At 39.3% G+C, this 15,609-nt stretch overlaps 1 protein-coding gene across 1 annotated transcript in view; it reads right to left on the bottom strand.

The window, feature by feature from the left end:
- The window catches only part of grin2ab (glutamate receptor, ionotropic, N-methyl D-aspartate 2A, b), a 112,000-nt gene that overhangs the window by 27,847 nt on the left and 68,544 nt on the right, over window positions 1–15,609 (bottom strand). The window contains exons 5-10 of the mRNA XM_061055310.1: window positions 7,352–7,518; window positions 7,106–7,240; window positions 6,918–7,017; window positions 5,288–5,493; window positions 478–592; window positions 157–359 (exon numbers count right to left, since the gene is read on the bottom strand). Of these exons, the coding sequence (XP_060911293.1) occupies window positions 157–359; window positions 478–592; window positions 5,288–5,493; window positions 6,918–7,017; window positions 7,106–7,240; window positions 7,352–7,518 (926 nt within the window). The remainder of the gene's footprint in view (window positions 1–156; window positions 360–477; window positions 593–5,287; window positions 5,494–6,917; window positions 7,018–7,105; window positions 7,241–7,351; window positions 7,519–15,609) is intronic.

Below are 15,609 nucleotides of genomic sequence, written 5' to 3'. Positions count from 1 at the left end.
CTGAGATCTAACTTGTTCTAAGAACAAACACATCCAACTCCTCCGGATCAGGCTTTGTCAGCTTTTATTTTAGTAACTTGTGTGGTTTTTAAATGGCTCTTGAGCAGTGTAGGTGTTGTGTATTTGTTCAAAATAATATTACGTGTGTCCACTTACTCTTTGACATGCTTGCGGCAGGGCACAGAGTTCCTCATGCAGGTGCCAGTGAGGATGTCCACATTGTCCACAATTACAAAAGGCTTCTCCTCCAGCGTGACAATGGAGAGATGGTTCTCATCTGCATCCTCGTCCCCGTAGGAGTTATACCTTGGCCACACTGGGAACATCAATGCCAACGTTCCGTTCTCCCAACGGCCCATCTGTGTTGTGCAAACACACAACAAGACAAACACATTCAGGAATTGCTGTCTTAATTAAAGTGGTTTGACATTTTTATTCCCTTGCTGTTGTCGTTAATCCACTGTGTCCATTTGTTACCTTCTCCCACTTCCTTTCACTATTCAAGACGATCACAACCAATTTGGGGTTGGCCTGGTAACCATCTGGAGTAAAGGATAAGTCTCGCCCATCGTTCCATACATGCATCATGTGTCTGAAACACACGGAGGGGGGGAGAAGAAAGTAGGAAGTTGTTATTTGCTTTTGTTTTGCATCTGTTTGAGTGTTTTCTGAGTGTGTTCACAAGAGCAGATGCATTTGAAATAACAAGTTAAGCACTCTGTAATCACTGCAAGAGTATCCTCTTCAAATCAATGCTATCTTCACCCACTGCGTGTGCTTGCATGCCATAGTGTGTGTATGTGTGTGTGTGCATCTGTTTTTGTGTAGGAGGGGGAAGAGTCAGAGGCCAGATATCTCTCCCATCAACATTCTGCATTGATTTCTCCACAGATATATGCCTGAAAGACAAGCAACTGTTGCAAAAGGCTGCCCTCACTTTGTTACTCACTACAGTTATTATGCATATGCAAACAGATCCTTTGCAAAAACATTTACACACTCGCTACAGTGAAGCAGCAGAGAAGAGTAAATGAACCAGTATCACACACTGTGTAATGGGGATTAAGAATACACTTGCTCCCGGAAAACAATTTTTTAAGAAGGGAAGGATATTCTGAGAGGAAAGGTTGAATAATAGTATGAATTCCTGCTTGAGGAGCAGAGAGATGTCTAAGGAAGTTTACTCAAAGTTCCAAATCACAACAGCAGCAGCGATAAAGAGAAATCAATTTTGTTTCTATGTGTTCTTTTTGTTTTTATTAGAAATGGTCCAATTTCTTTTGACACAGTGTCAAACAGCAGGGCTGGTCAGGGATTTTCTTCCAGTGTAATATCATCAGACAAAATAGATTTCCTCAAAAGCCCCAAAATCTGCAGCTTTCAGTCATTCTCAACAAAAATATGTTTGAATTAGAAACTAGTCCACTTTTACCTATAGAGAGAATGATCTTCTTTACAAGTATTTCCTATCATACTTGTATTTAAAAACATATTAAATAGGTGCAAAGGTTTTCACAGCTTATTATTCTAAAGTGATGAGTTTAAAGGACCAAAGAAAATAAACTCCTGTTCACAATTTGAGCAGGACAAGGCACAGAGCCGCGCAGGCTCAGGCATAAACTAATATTGCGACAGAAAGTCAAGATGCATCAAGCAAATCGTTTGAGTACTGTTTAGTGCTCGCCCTGCAGATGAAAACTATGATAACAACACTGATTCAAACAGGTAGGATTTTGTGTTGTCCCATCTGTAGGAGGAATATCAGAGTTGACACACAAACATATTGTTGCAGTGCGGTGGATTAGCCAAAGGTACATTTATCATGTGTTTTTATAAAGACTGGGAAACAGACCTTTACTCTTTCAAATCAGGCTTCACTCACGCTAAATAAAGACTAAATAAAAGCCCCCTGTGTCCCACGCATGACAAAAATACCAAACAGCTCTGCCAGGTGTATAAACTCTCTAAGCAAACACATATAATTTGAAATAAAATACAAAGTAACAGATTAGAGACTCATCTGTGCTGTTTAATAGACACTGCCTTTGTCATTATAGATTACTATAGTTTAACTTTAGACTGTTAGTGACATAGATACGTGTTTTTGTGTTGGATAATCTTCATGGTGCAGCAGGTGATGGCCTTGTCACAGTGCATTGCCACAGCTGAATACATATAGCGGAAACACTGTGGCAGTCTATTCCGGGAAACTGCTGTCTCCTCCTATTTCAGGTTTGTAACCTTTTTTTGGGGGGGAAAAGATTTTGATCTAAACGGATGAGGCTGGTGTTTCTGAGGCAAGTTAAACAGGCAGATTATACCTCACATTTGTATTCACATGTAAATCAATGCCATTTTGTGCTCCTCTGTTAAGTTTACACAACTAAATATCCAGTCAAATAAAAAAAGAATAGTTCAATGTTTTCTACAATACTGCATTCAAAATTGTTTACATTTACTAGATATTCAGTTTTAGTTTGAATTGCATCAGCAGACATGCAGTGTGTCCTTTCACGACTGTCAGTGGAACATTTTTCTATTATTGAAGTACTTCCTATTGTGTGACATCTCTAAAAGTACAAATAATGAAAGATGGGAGGCTTTTTCTAAATCCTCTATTCAGGCAGGGCGCATCTTTTCAGAGAAAAGTGACAGCTTAGGGGGTTGCATGGTACATTGGTCCCTTCAAACAGAATAACCTTTTGAAATATACTGCAAGAACAAACCTCAATAAAAACCCTTACCATTGTCTAGCCCGAATACGCACAACCAAAACTTGATATATTAATGCCTGTCAGGCAAGAATGGCAGCGAATGCAACGGGCCTGATAGTGTCTTTTAAGTGCCAGATTATGTTGTCCTATTCCACCGCATGCTGTTTTTATGCACACTGCGGCAAGATTGTATCTAGACTAATATATGCAGAATTCTCATCACAGCCTCACCACTTCCAAATCAGGGAAGGGAAATCCAACCTGTCAGTTTATTATCACAAAAATTGGCTGCAGTTGTTTTGACAAATATGCAAATTCGATCTAATAACTTAGTGAGACAAATGAGGCACCTCTGACAGGAACTAAAAATAAAACACATTTTCAAAAAGGGTTTCGGCTCCTATTGAGGTTCGGGTTATATTGGATCAACCTGTCAACAAAGGCAATATTGTGTATGCTTTGATGAGTACTGTAATGGTCTAATAAGAGAGGAAAAATGGAATAATAACACTTTAATGTTGAAAATGTGAATGTGGCTCTTATTCTTATGAGGAAACTCATAAGTCATTAATGATGTGCAGAGCTACAGAGGCAACCTGACCTTTATGTTGTCAATCAGTTCTATATAGACTTCTGAATTAATAATCATATTTTAGCCACTCATGTCTCATATTCAAGATGTAGTACCAATATCATATCACAAAATGTTAGCGGAGGCAATATAATAAACAGATTCTGTATTGCTCCTTTTTCCAGAATGAATGTGCTCGCATGAGTGTCTGTGTGCGCCCATTTGTGCCCTGTTCATGTTTGAAGGATCTTACTCTTTCCTCATCGCAGAGACACCAGAGGAGAGCGCACACACACAGTTACTTTTATGCAAATGTGCATGTACACTCACAAAAATGATCCTACCAACACATGCATGCCCACCCACAGAGCCACATAAGAAGAGAACCAGAGGAAGAACAAAGCTAGTAAAAGCTGCTTTAATCCTGACTTAATGACAGTGAATCCAGTCATGTGCAGCAAGGTGCCCACACACGCGCAAAAAGCACAAATACACACAGACGACAAACATTCTAGGCTAGTTAACACAGGGGCAACATGAAGACAGTGGTCGACATGATGGTTTCATTGTCTGTCCACCAAGACGGCAGAATGAGCTCATGCACAGAGCAGCAGTGTACAAGAGCTAATAGTGTTAAATGTCATGAGACATCACAATGCTAAACACTGCTGTCCTCTCTGCATCTGCCCCTCTCATTAGTACATTAAAAAGAGTTATGTAAGGCTGCTCAACCCACAGCTACAAAGACAAACACGGTTATGCAAGTCCCCAGACCAGAGGTCGCCAACCTGCGGCAATGGAGCCGCATGCAGCATTTTAGCAACTCTCCATTGGCTCCCTGACGGTTTGACAAAAAATGATGTGGGGTATAAATAACATTAATTTTTTATTTACTTTTATTATTGCTGTAGGCCTTTAGGGATACTCCATTCTCCATTTGTAAATTGTGAAAGCTTTTTCAACTTTAATGTGAATCATACATTTGTCTACGACCAGGGGATAAGTGAGGCCTTGAGATAGACCCTGTTTACACCTGGTGTCAACATGTGGTTCCACAGCTTTGATCACAAGTTGACAGCACTTGAGTAAGAGTGTTCACACTTGTCTGGTGCATACGCATATAAGAAAGTCCATACATCATTTACGTTTGAAAAGACCACGTGTCATGGTTTTTACCCGGTGGAAGGCAGCATTGTTCACTCAGGTCTCAGACTGTTACTGCAGATAAGGTCACTTGAGTGGGCGGTCCTTAATGAGGCCCAGGACACGTAAGCTTTCACACCAAGGCTATTATCGTTTCAGAAAAAACTGACGTAACATTGTAAACTAAAATGTAAAATATATTTTCCTTAAGCAAAACTCAGATAAAAAAGGGGCTTCACGAAAAATGGATTATTGTGTTTGACACAAGCACACTGAGTGACACAGCCTATCCTTTGGTTTCGTGTTAGGCCTGTTGGTTCAATTTTTGGATGATTCATACAATCGCATATAATACATTTTTATTTACACATGCTGCTCTTTTAATACAAAAACAATATCCTGTTTAATTTTTGCTTTTATAAATGAACTGAATGAACAATAACTTATATTGTATGTCTCATTCTTAGAGCCAAGGGTTTAATGTTCATGTATAACCTCTGACTGAACTGGGCTTCAGTCACAATGAACTTACACCTGGCCTATTTGTTATTTCTATAACATTAATTTGTACAGATATGTTGAGAACTCAAAAAATGCAAGCACAGCTCCTAAAATGACAGTATTTCACACATATGCATGTGGAGTTTGTCTCCTCTTTACAACTGTTCATGTTTTTGTATTAGCATCTCCTTGATAAAAATAACACAAAGCAAACAAACAAATAGAGTAAATGCAAAGTTAAAAGTCAAAGTCAAAGTCAAATAATCATGAATACGCCCTCCATTTCATTCAAGCCACTAGTACCTTTGAAATGAGCCTCTTTCAACTCTTATACACGTACACTCTCACACACACACACCTGCGCAGGGCACTGGGTGGGAGCTTCCCCGGGCTCCTGTCTGACGCTGTGCTGTAGCAGCTGCTCTGGGCCTCTGGCAGCTCCCCCTTCTCCCGCAGCATGGCGGTGGCTGCAGAGGAAATGATGCCCACCCCATCCCGCACTCGTGTGTCCAGAGGGTACTCCCAGTCATCATAGGATACGGAGATCATACCTAGGGGAAACATCTGAGAGGAGAGCAGATGAGATCTGAGAAATGGTACATCTGGTGTGAAAGATTCAATTTGACTTCAATTTCACATTTTTAGCCCAATTTAAAACATCCATATGTATCTTTCAAAGGTGTCAAGCAAATGACTTACTGGTTCCATGTGCCTTCCTATAATAACTCATATCTAGGTTTTAAATACGTGTTAGCAGACTGGATGTTCACAAACTGAAATCATTCAATCATTCAGGTATCTGGATCTGTCAAAAGGAAAATGTTTGAAAAAATAAATGGCTCACTAAGTGTATCTCTCTAAACCAGACTGAACAAACATCCAAAAATGCCAGCACGCTAGTCTGTCAATCACAAGCGTTTTCTTTTTTTGCTTTAATTTGGCTCTAACTTTAGAATTAGATCTCTGTCTAAGAAAGAAAACAGAGGAATGAAAACACTACACAACAGGGAAGAATGAAGAATACGGAAGGGAGGTGAATAAACATTTACAAAAGGTAAGGAAATACTGGATGTGTCTCAATTTTTTATGCGAGAGGAGAAATTGAGCTGATTATACATTATAAAATGCATATTACATTTTAGAGGGAATTTGCATGTAATGCTGTTAAACTTCCGTTTAAAGTGATAATCAAGTGTCTTAAGTAAATAAAGAAAAACGGACATGGAGAATTAAACTAAAAATAGGATATATTAGGAATCTGTGTTCCCTAGTCACTATAATGAATCAGTATTCTGCCTTTGACTTAAGTCCAACTGTTTTGGAGATATACTTGTTTACAATGTGAAGATTGAAACTACTCTAAAATCTTTCTGTATAACATGAGGCTGGCTGCTTTTTAACTTACCTGACCGCAAAGACTGCAAACAAGGGGGAACAGCTAGTCTTGCTCAGTCAGAAGGACACAAAATGCCCACCAGCATCTTTAAAGTTCACTTATATACATGTCATATCTTGTTAGTTTAACTTCAACAAAAACAGAGTCGAAAAATAAAAGGCTGGTTATGTGCGTCTCTATTGTTTACAGCAGTGGCTATAAGTATACGCCTGTACATAATATCATGAATAGCAATCATTTTTTTAAATTGATTTTAAATTTAATTTGGTGGGATGCTGGTAAGTAGACTATTCCTCAGATTGTTCCCTCTGCTTTCTTAATGCTAAGATAACAGACAGCATGGATCTTGCTGTTTAGAGGCAGATATAAATAGAATAAATGTCTTTTTTTCTCCCCTAAAACAGAATAAAGAGATTTCCCAATATGTGGAAGCTACGCTTATAAAGTTGTATTTTATACAAATTGCATAGGAATAAAGAGAAATCAAGGAGAGACCGCAGATAACCTGACAAATCATTGAATTAAAAACACTGCTCATCTTGATAAACTACTCAAAAATGGCCACCTGTTGCTACATATGGGGCCTCTGTACCTCAGGGGTGAAGTCTGGGTTGCCAGTGGTTAGACTGGACACAATCCAGATGTAACCGGCTCCTATCAGGCCCAAAGATCGAGCTTCTTCTAGTATATATCTGTAGAGGGATAGAGTGAGAGCATCAGTAAAGACTCACTACAGGAATGTGGCAGTATGTTACACAGAAAACGTTGAGAGACACTCACATAGCCTCATCCTTCGAGCAGTACAGCAGTATAACGGGACTCTGGATCCTCTTCAGGGCAATGTGTGATTTAGAGTTTGGGTCTCCGTCTATAGCATCCAGAGTCACTACACTCTGCAGGTCCCAGCGCACAAAGCTGTACCAACACATCATTAAATTATACAAGGTGCTTAATCCTGTCAGCTGCCGTAAATAAAGGTAAAGGATGAAAACAGAGAGTTTAAATGTGTCGGAGTGTATTCATTACCTGTGATCCACAGTTGTCTTCAGTGTGCTGATAAACCCCTGGTACCCGGGGAACTTGGAAGTGACAATAGAAAAAACATGCCAGTCATACTCCTCCATGATGGAAAGCATGAGCAGAGCCTCCTGCTGCAGAGCTGCGCCGAACTGGAAGAACGTGGACTTCTCATCCTGCAACGACAGAGAGGCCCACATCAGAGACAGTCAGCAGATTTGTCTATAGAAGCGAATCCATTGCAGAAAAGCAAAAGGCAAAAAACAAAAGCCTCAAAGACTCGAAAACCTCGACGGAATTAAAACAATTTGCAAATTTGCAATCAGTGAGTCAGACGCGGAGAGTGAGGGAGATAAGAGAGGGTGTTAAGTGCTTGAGAAACTAAAGAGCAGAGCGAGAAGATGGGGAAAACAGGATGGGGAGAGATACTGAGAGATTTAGAGAGACTACGCTGCCTTTATAACAACAGTTGGGCATTGTCTCTAGCTAATTACCAAATACCAAATACAAATCCTCTACCTGCGCCTCAGTGGTGCTGTATTATTAGATTGGCTTGTTTTCATTGTAAAAACATCGTAGTCATGAATGCTGAACATGCATTTTTTTTTGTCCTACATAAGCCCTATTCACACAGGATTAGTATTTCCTGGGGACCTCTGGTAATTTAGGACTTACCCACAATGTCAGTGTTTAGTGTGACACATTTGCACAGGATAAGCAAAGCCTGTAATTTACTCCTATTTACTGACATTCTGATTGACCACTTTGAGGCTCTATATGATAACCACCTTGTCTCTAGGGGCAGCAGCACACTACAGCGTACAGCCTGCCGGACATTTATTAGAAGAAGAAGACGTCCAAATGCGTTTCACTTACCCTTCTATAAAAAACCAAAAAAACAAGCGCTATAGGTCCAAAACCTTCATTTACAATGTCCAACACAGCCTCAGTTATTCTCGAGCGGAAAAAATGTCTGCCCAAATATTACTGACAAGCCGATTGCAAACTGGATTACTATCATCAGAGGACCTCTGTGTGCTGTTGTGGTATGTAATTTGCCCTAGTATTTGACAAGACATGGTGGATTCGCACAGGATTAAAAACACACACATCCTCCGCAAATATAAAAAATGACCAGTGGTCCCCAGGAAATATTATACTACTACTAACTACTACTACTCCAACTATAAGCTGTGGCTTCAGATCATTTTAAAACATGGATTCATAGTGTCATGTACAGTGAAATCATTTAGTCTCAGTATTGGGAGGAACCAGGAGGTCAGTGTGTGAGTAGTAGGACACAGCAGTATTACAGCAGCTATTAAACAAAATGAAACCCAAAGTGAGTGTGAAATAAGGTGCTAATCATTGCAGAATGTATGTTTGCATAGTTTGTAAAGTGAGTTTCCCCCTCGGGACACAACAAACAGACAGCAGAGCAGCCCATCCAACAGAGAGGAGAGATGAGTGCAAAGAGAGAAAGGAGGAGGAAGAGTAGACTGGGAGAGAAAGAGAGAAGGGCTGAAGGAGGCGAGCAAAGTGTTGCAGTCTTGTGAGCGAGATTAAGATACCTGCTGCATGAAAAGGTGGAAAAAACAGAGAGAGAGAGTTGTGGAAGAAAAATGTAGAGACAGAAACATCAGACCTTCTCACAGGGTCTCTCTTTTTCACCCACACACACACACAAATCAAGTGCACACCTACATGCTCTGACACCTTTTCCGCAGAGGGCATCAAAGAACGTGACACATTAAACATCAAAGCCCTCATAAACACACATGGAGAATCAGCTGTCAGCTCCTGTCTCTCTATCCTCCCTTCTCCACCTTCACATGTGTGTGTGTGTGTGTGTGTGTGTGTGTGTGTGTGTGTGTGTGTGTGTACAGCATATTTACACGCATGTAAACCGAGTCTTGATCGTCAGTCCGAAAAGAAGCCCTCAGCTCCATCACACAAATGCAGCAGGCCATGCAGAGATTAAGCATGCCTTCCTTCAACCCATGAAAAGGAGAGGAAGGTGAAAAAGAGAAAGGAGGAAATTGTACTTCAAAAAGATCTATCTCACTGTTCCCATCTAAGTGCGAGTGTGTGTTTGTGTGTGACTGTAGGTGTGTGTGGCTTTACACATTACTTAGGTTTAGAAAAAGGCACAAACCTAGAAATAATCTCGCTGTGTTGCAACAGGCAGATCCTCAGTTATACCCAGATAACACAAACACCCAGGCACAGATACTAAAAACAGACAAACACCCACTCCCTCCCTTGCACACACAGTTTAAGTATACAAATATTAGCACATACAAATCAATGCTGAAGAAATCACTGGATTTCAATGGCAAAGCAATTAATACATAATTAGACAATTACAGTTTTCACAATTATATGGGTCATCTGTACACTTGATTCTGATTGTGCAGTAATGACATTCTACGGTTTGTAATCATACAGCTCCTAGAAATAACAGAATGAGGCACTGGATCCAGTTCTGAAGATTGATCACATCTGTACTAGTAAGTCTGTCAGCCAATTTACTGTGGAGAAAAGGAAACATAGAAAAAGAAAGAAAAGAAAATCATGAAAATGTAAGATGAGAGACACAAAGCAAATACTAAACAGAACAGGCAAGATATATGGCACAGTTTAAAGACCGGTCATTGGGAAAGAAAATGACTGAAACAGACTTTGTCATTTACGGGTCAAATAAGCCTTTATCAGGAGCTCCGGTGAGTCATGCAATCCCACTGCACTTCGCTTTGTCTCACTTCAGCATCATTGGAAAAGTGCAGTTTAATGTGAGGTCTAAAAGCTAAGTACGCTTTTTAAAGAAGGCTTAAGAGTTTACTACTGCTTTGGATGCAGTTTCAATTGCAGATCTTTTTTCAGTGCAAAAATATATATAAAATATATAAAGATTTTTTTCCCACATCAATATTTTGGTAAATTATTCATATATTTAGTTAATATTAGTGTCATGAATGGTATAATGATATGATTACAGAAATAAACTCTTTATAGGTGAAAAAAAACTCTAATTTGTGTCGGTATCCTGAATCCCCTTGATGAGGTTAATTCTTTCCATAAAATTCTGTTCATTTATGACTTTGTAGTACTCTTCATTCAGATCATGTCGACAAGTTGTACGGGAGAAAAAACACATTACCCAGATTATGCAAACCACATTATTCAGAGGTAAAATGCAGAGCGAGTGCACACAAATCCAGTGTTGGTGACTGGACTACTGAGCATGCCAGGGCATCCAGATGAACGGCTTATCAAGCCGTGTGGGGCCAGTCAGTGCAGTTTAACTTAAGCAGATAAGTATCGGCTCTTAGCTTGGGTGAGAGGAGAAATTCAAGGACAGTTTAAAGGTGCAATGGGTCAAAGAATGGTGTGGAAAAGCTATCTGATGAAGCTAGTAATTATATGTTGGTCTTGTGGCGCTACAGAGCAAGAGCAGGGACGGTGGCTGGACTATTGAGCGGGGGCCATGATATACAGATTAAACTGCTTATCAAGCCAGTGGGGCCAGCTCATTTAGGTTGGATACGAAGTAGAAACTTGAAAGGCAAATACTGAGAGCACTGGCCTTCACCAAAGCCAATAGTACAGACATTTGTTAAATGAAATCAGTAATATACAAATGAATATATGCCTGTAACTCTATCAGAATGATGTCTGATGCTTGGTATGAAAGTCATCATGAACCTGCAGCTATCAAAGCCATGTTATTACAAATTGTATGCTTACAGTATACTGTAGCAAGTTTGAGCGATTATAATTATCTTACAATTGGGTAATCAGGATTGAGACTCAGATCCTGTTTAAAAAGAATATGTCTTTTCTTAGCAAATGCTGTAATCAATGGAGTGTCATGACATTAGTGCCACGAGTTTTCTGTAATTTAACTCCTGGGCTGAGGTTATACGTCCTGGTCCAGCTGCCAAATACCTGCTCTTTAGTTGGCTGAGTGTAAGATTTAAAGGGACCATTAATGTGCGTAAGTGTTGGACAATGTGCCGCCAGTCTTAGGGCCGAGTAGATTTATGATAGCACAGCTGACACCCATTGCTGATCCTAACGATCATGTCAAGCATCATTTAACAGTAATGCTTGAGCTCCGTATAAGGCACGCTCACATTACTTTTATGAATTGATAACTGACAAATGTCAGTAATTTTTCCTCATTGCACAGAATAACTCTGGGCACTCAACTATGGCAAGTAGGAAAGGTCAAAGTGAAACCGGGAAGTCTCTCTGTAAAAAAAAAAAGAGGTGATTTCTACAGCTGAGAGTCAGAGTTATAATTTAACCGCTTACCTTTGTTTTCTTTTAGAAATGAAAGTATCCAAAGCAACTGTCTGTTTATACACTCTATGATTATGTTGCTTTTAATATGATATTATATACTTAGCCATGATTATTATTTGGGTAATTTATCAGACCAAAATGCCAAACATTTTCTGCCTCTCAAATATGATGATTTGCTCTCAGGCTTGGGTTCGTTAGGAGGTCAGAACTTTACTGAAAATGTCAATTGTAACTCTCTCTGGGCTTATTACAGATGTGTGCATTAAAGCAAAAAATAATATGGATTTATCTATCAGTTAAGAAAAGAAAAATTAGTCTTTGTTTTTGCAATTACACACATTGTGTTACCTTCAGCTGAGAGAACACAGAGAGAGAGCAGGAGATATGATAAAATGTCAGTTTCATCATTTACAATTTTATAATTGTAAAGAAGCATATGGGCACTCCCACATATACAGTGGTGACAGGTTGATATCACAGAGATGGTGAGACATGACATAAATATACATAAAATGCTTTCAGCATGTTCAATATTTAAGTCTGTCACAGTGACTTTCATTCCAATACATTCAAAATCTAAAAAGAGGAGAGGAGAGGAGAGGAGAGGATGCAGTGTTAGTGGGAAATGTAGAATGAATGAGGTGAAAGTCTTTTTAGAAGACTGAGGGGTGAAAGGGGAAGATGACAATTTCTGGTGGTTGCTAAATAATAAAGGATAGAAAGAGACGTTGACACAGACCTGCATCTTCTCATCAAATCACACAAGTCCACCAAGAAGCTCACATATGAATAATGCAAACACACAGACTCACACACACACACATGTATTTCCACATTATAACCACACATACCTAGAGATTTACTGATGACATTGTGCATCAATTATACAAATGGAGTGAAGTGAACTTCATGTAGAGTTTCACAACCACCCACGTACACGCACAAACCCCACAAACACATACACACACACACACATGCACAAAATACACAGACACACGCACGCACGCACACACACACACACACACACACACACACACACACACACACACACACACACACACTTCTATGCACAAAGGCCCCTCAAAATATAGCCTTACTCATGAGCCAGCATACTAATAAATAATACACCACCAAAACCAAGAGAGTGTCTCAATATTCTCTCTCTCTCTCTCTCTCTCTCTCTCTCTCACACACACACACTTACTCGCAGGCGCACAAAATATTTCACCTCAAATTTGATTTTTGTTTGCAGCAATCAGCTGAAGTAAATATGAAAGTGTGGGGAGAGAGCTTTAAAGATCAAGGCTAATGAGGTACAAACTGACACATTGCTAGAAATCGTTGAGAGAAGGACTTAAGAGTATGTGGGGAGGGGGAGCTTTATCTTTGCTGTATTGGCTTTATCACCCTGTGCAGCACACTGAATTCACCTGGTACATTAATATGGGAAATACAAATAAACTTGCCTAGTCTGTTTCCTAAAAGTAGTGGAGGTGGATGAGGAAAGAATAGGCAAACAAGAGATAAGTACCAATGTCTAAAATGCTAGTAAAAGAGAACATGACATCAGACAGCACAAGGAGGAGGACAGCGCCAGTATGCAGAATAATTAGAAATAGATGGGGGGAAAGAAGGAGGATGATGATGATGAGGCCAGCAATGTACTATATAAATATTTAATACAGTAGGTCAGTTAGGATGGCGCTGCTACATTAAGTTGGCTTGACAAAGTAAGGACCCCAGATGCTGCTCAGCACAGTCACACTTAAGTCTGTACAAAAGTGCAAACAAACTAGAATGGCAAAGTAAGTCCTGTGTTGACAAAGTGGAACTCGCTGCAGCTTCTAGTACACAGGCAAAATGCATGAACGATCAATCCCCAGCAGAAGAAAGTCAGACTGGCAGTGCTACAGATGCAGTTTCTTGAACTGATGTGCTGCCCAGAGTTGTGTTTTAGAAAGATTAAAACATGTCTCTGCATTTTTCTGGTGAGTCAAAGATTAAAACTCACTGGTTATACAGTTCACAAAAAACTCTTCTCCAAGTCGCTGGGGTTTCAACTCTCATCAGTAGTGGACTTCAGCAGGAAGGGTTACAGTACCCTTTTTATCTATAGACAATTAAAACTACCATTAACTCTTTAAAATATCAAAATGGCGCATATTGCTTGGACAGAAACCTCAAGTGAGCACTCATCAATCAGTGTAGATGCTTATTATTATTAACAATCTGCAACCATTTTAAAGCCCTCTGGGTGCATAATGCTTATTTTTTCTAGAGCTGGGGGAACATACCATGTGCTCTAGAAAGCTAAGCAGCCAAACCGACTGCAGCAGGTGATTTCAAAGCTTAGTTCCACTCTGGCTGAAGGAGGACCGGTCATTAAAATGACCTGCTGTAGTCCAATTACAGAGTTGGGCATCTATCAACCGTGAGGTCGGGTGTACAATCCCCAGCTCCTGCAGTCACATGCCCCATGTGTCCTTGGCATTTAGACACTTAACCCTTAATTGTTTCCACTACTTTGTCAGTGGCGTTTGAATGTACGAATGGGATTAGTTAATACTGATGGACACTTAACATCAATGTGTGAATGGGTCGGTTTGACCTGCGCCTGCGGTGTCAAAACGCTTTGAGTAGTCAAAAGAATACAAGAAAGCATTTTACAAGCTCAAGTCCTTCTACCATTTACTTAACTGACAAAAAACCCCAAAATAACTTTTTAAAGATATTCATTATTTCAAAGTAGTTGCATGGGATGAATTGGGTTCAAACATGTCCTTTGAAAGAAATGTAACCTGTAATGTTATTAACAGAAATGTTTCTTTTTCTTTTTTGTGAAGTTGATGTCCCTGATCAGGGTAACATGTTAAGTGTGTGGTTAGTTGTTGTTGCTTTGTTTTGTGTACATGCACTTTCATTAACATTCATAAATATTTTAAATACATTACACATGAATAATTATATTTTCGTATTATTATTGTCAAAGAATGACTTCCAATTAGAAAGAGCTAAATTTTTCCAATTCTTTTACCTGCTCTTTTGTAATATTAAATTACAAAGACTCAGGTTTTTTACCTGCTCTGTTGATAAGTGTCTCGAGATAACTCTTGTTATGAGTTGGTGCTATACAACTAAAGATTGACTGAGATTGATTGATTGATTGATTCATGATAGGTATACGACTTAAGATGTCAAAATGTGGTAGTAAAACGACCATCAGATCAGTCATGCCATGTGCATTCTGGGTAAATGCTAATTACAGTTAGATTTAGAGAGCACTCAGAGGTGGTGAATATAGTGCTTTAAGTTGAATTTAACTTCTTTACAAGATTCTACAGAAAAGCAGGTGTTTCAAACAGATGGGCGGTCTTGTAATCAAAGCTGTTTTGCATGCAGCCGTCTAAACCCTTTACATGGCGGACATTTTGACATGAGAGGAGACCCACATGTGTAATTAATAACACGAATGATTACATTGAGTTAATTAACATTATTAATCGCAGCTGCTTTTTCTCCAAACGACTGCAGTGAAAAAGACACAACTTGAACTACAAAAATGATGGTGATAATTCAAACCATTAGTTACCACTGACATAGTATCCAAACAATTATGATAATATTTATGAAGCACCTGAATTTAACTTCCAGAAAAAATAAAAGTGCATATGCTTTCCTTACTTTGTCACTATAGTCTTTTAAAAAACTCTTGAAAAAGGAAGGAAAACACAAGTATATATTTAAATAAACTCAACTCTATCTTTCAATGTGTGAGCTCATCAATTGAATTACGATTAAGTAACCACTGCAGGTTAGTATGTTAAAGGGATAAAAGGTAGGCACACTAAACAAGAGCTTTTGAATTATGAAAACTGTTCTGGCAGACAGGACGCGCTGTGTGCCGCAGCGTGTTTGTGTGGAAATGCTCAGCAGATGTTCTGCAAACCCTCATGCTAACA

This window comes from Labrus mixtus, chromosome 2 (genome assembly GCF_963584025.1).
Source record: "Labrus mixtus chromosome 2, fLabMix1.1, whole genome shotgun sequence".
Taxonomy (NCBI): Eukaryota; Metazoa; Chordata; class Actinopteri; order Labriformes; family Labridae; genus Labrus; species Labrus mixtus.
Note: the sequence above shows the minus strand (reverse complement) of the source record. Positions and strands in the feature narration are given on the sequence as shown.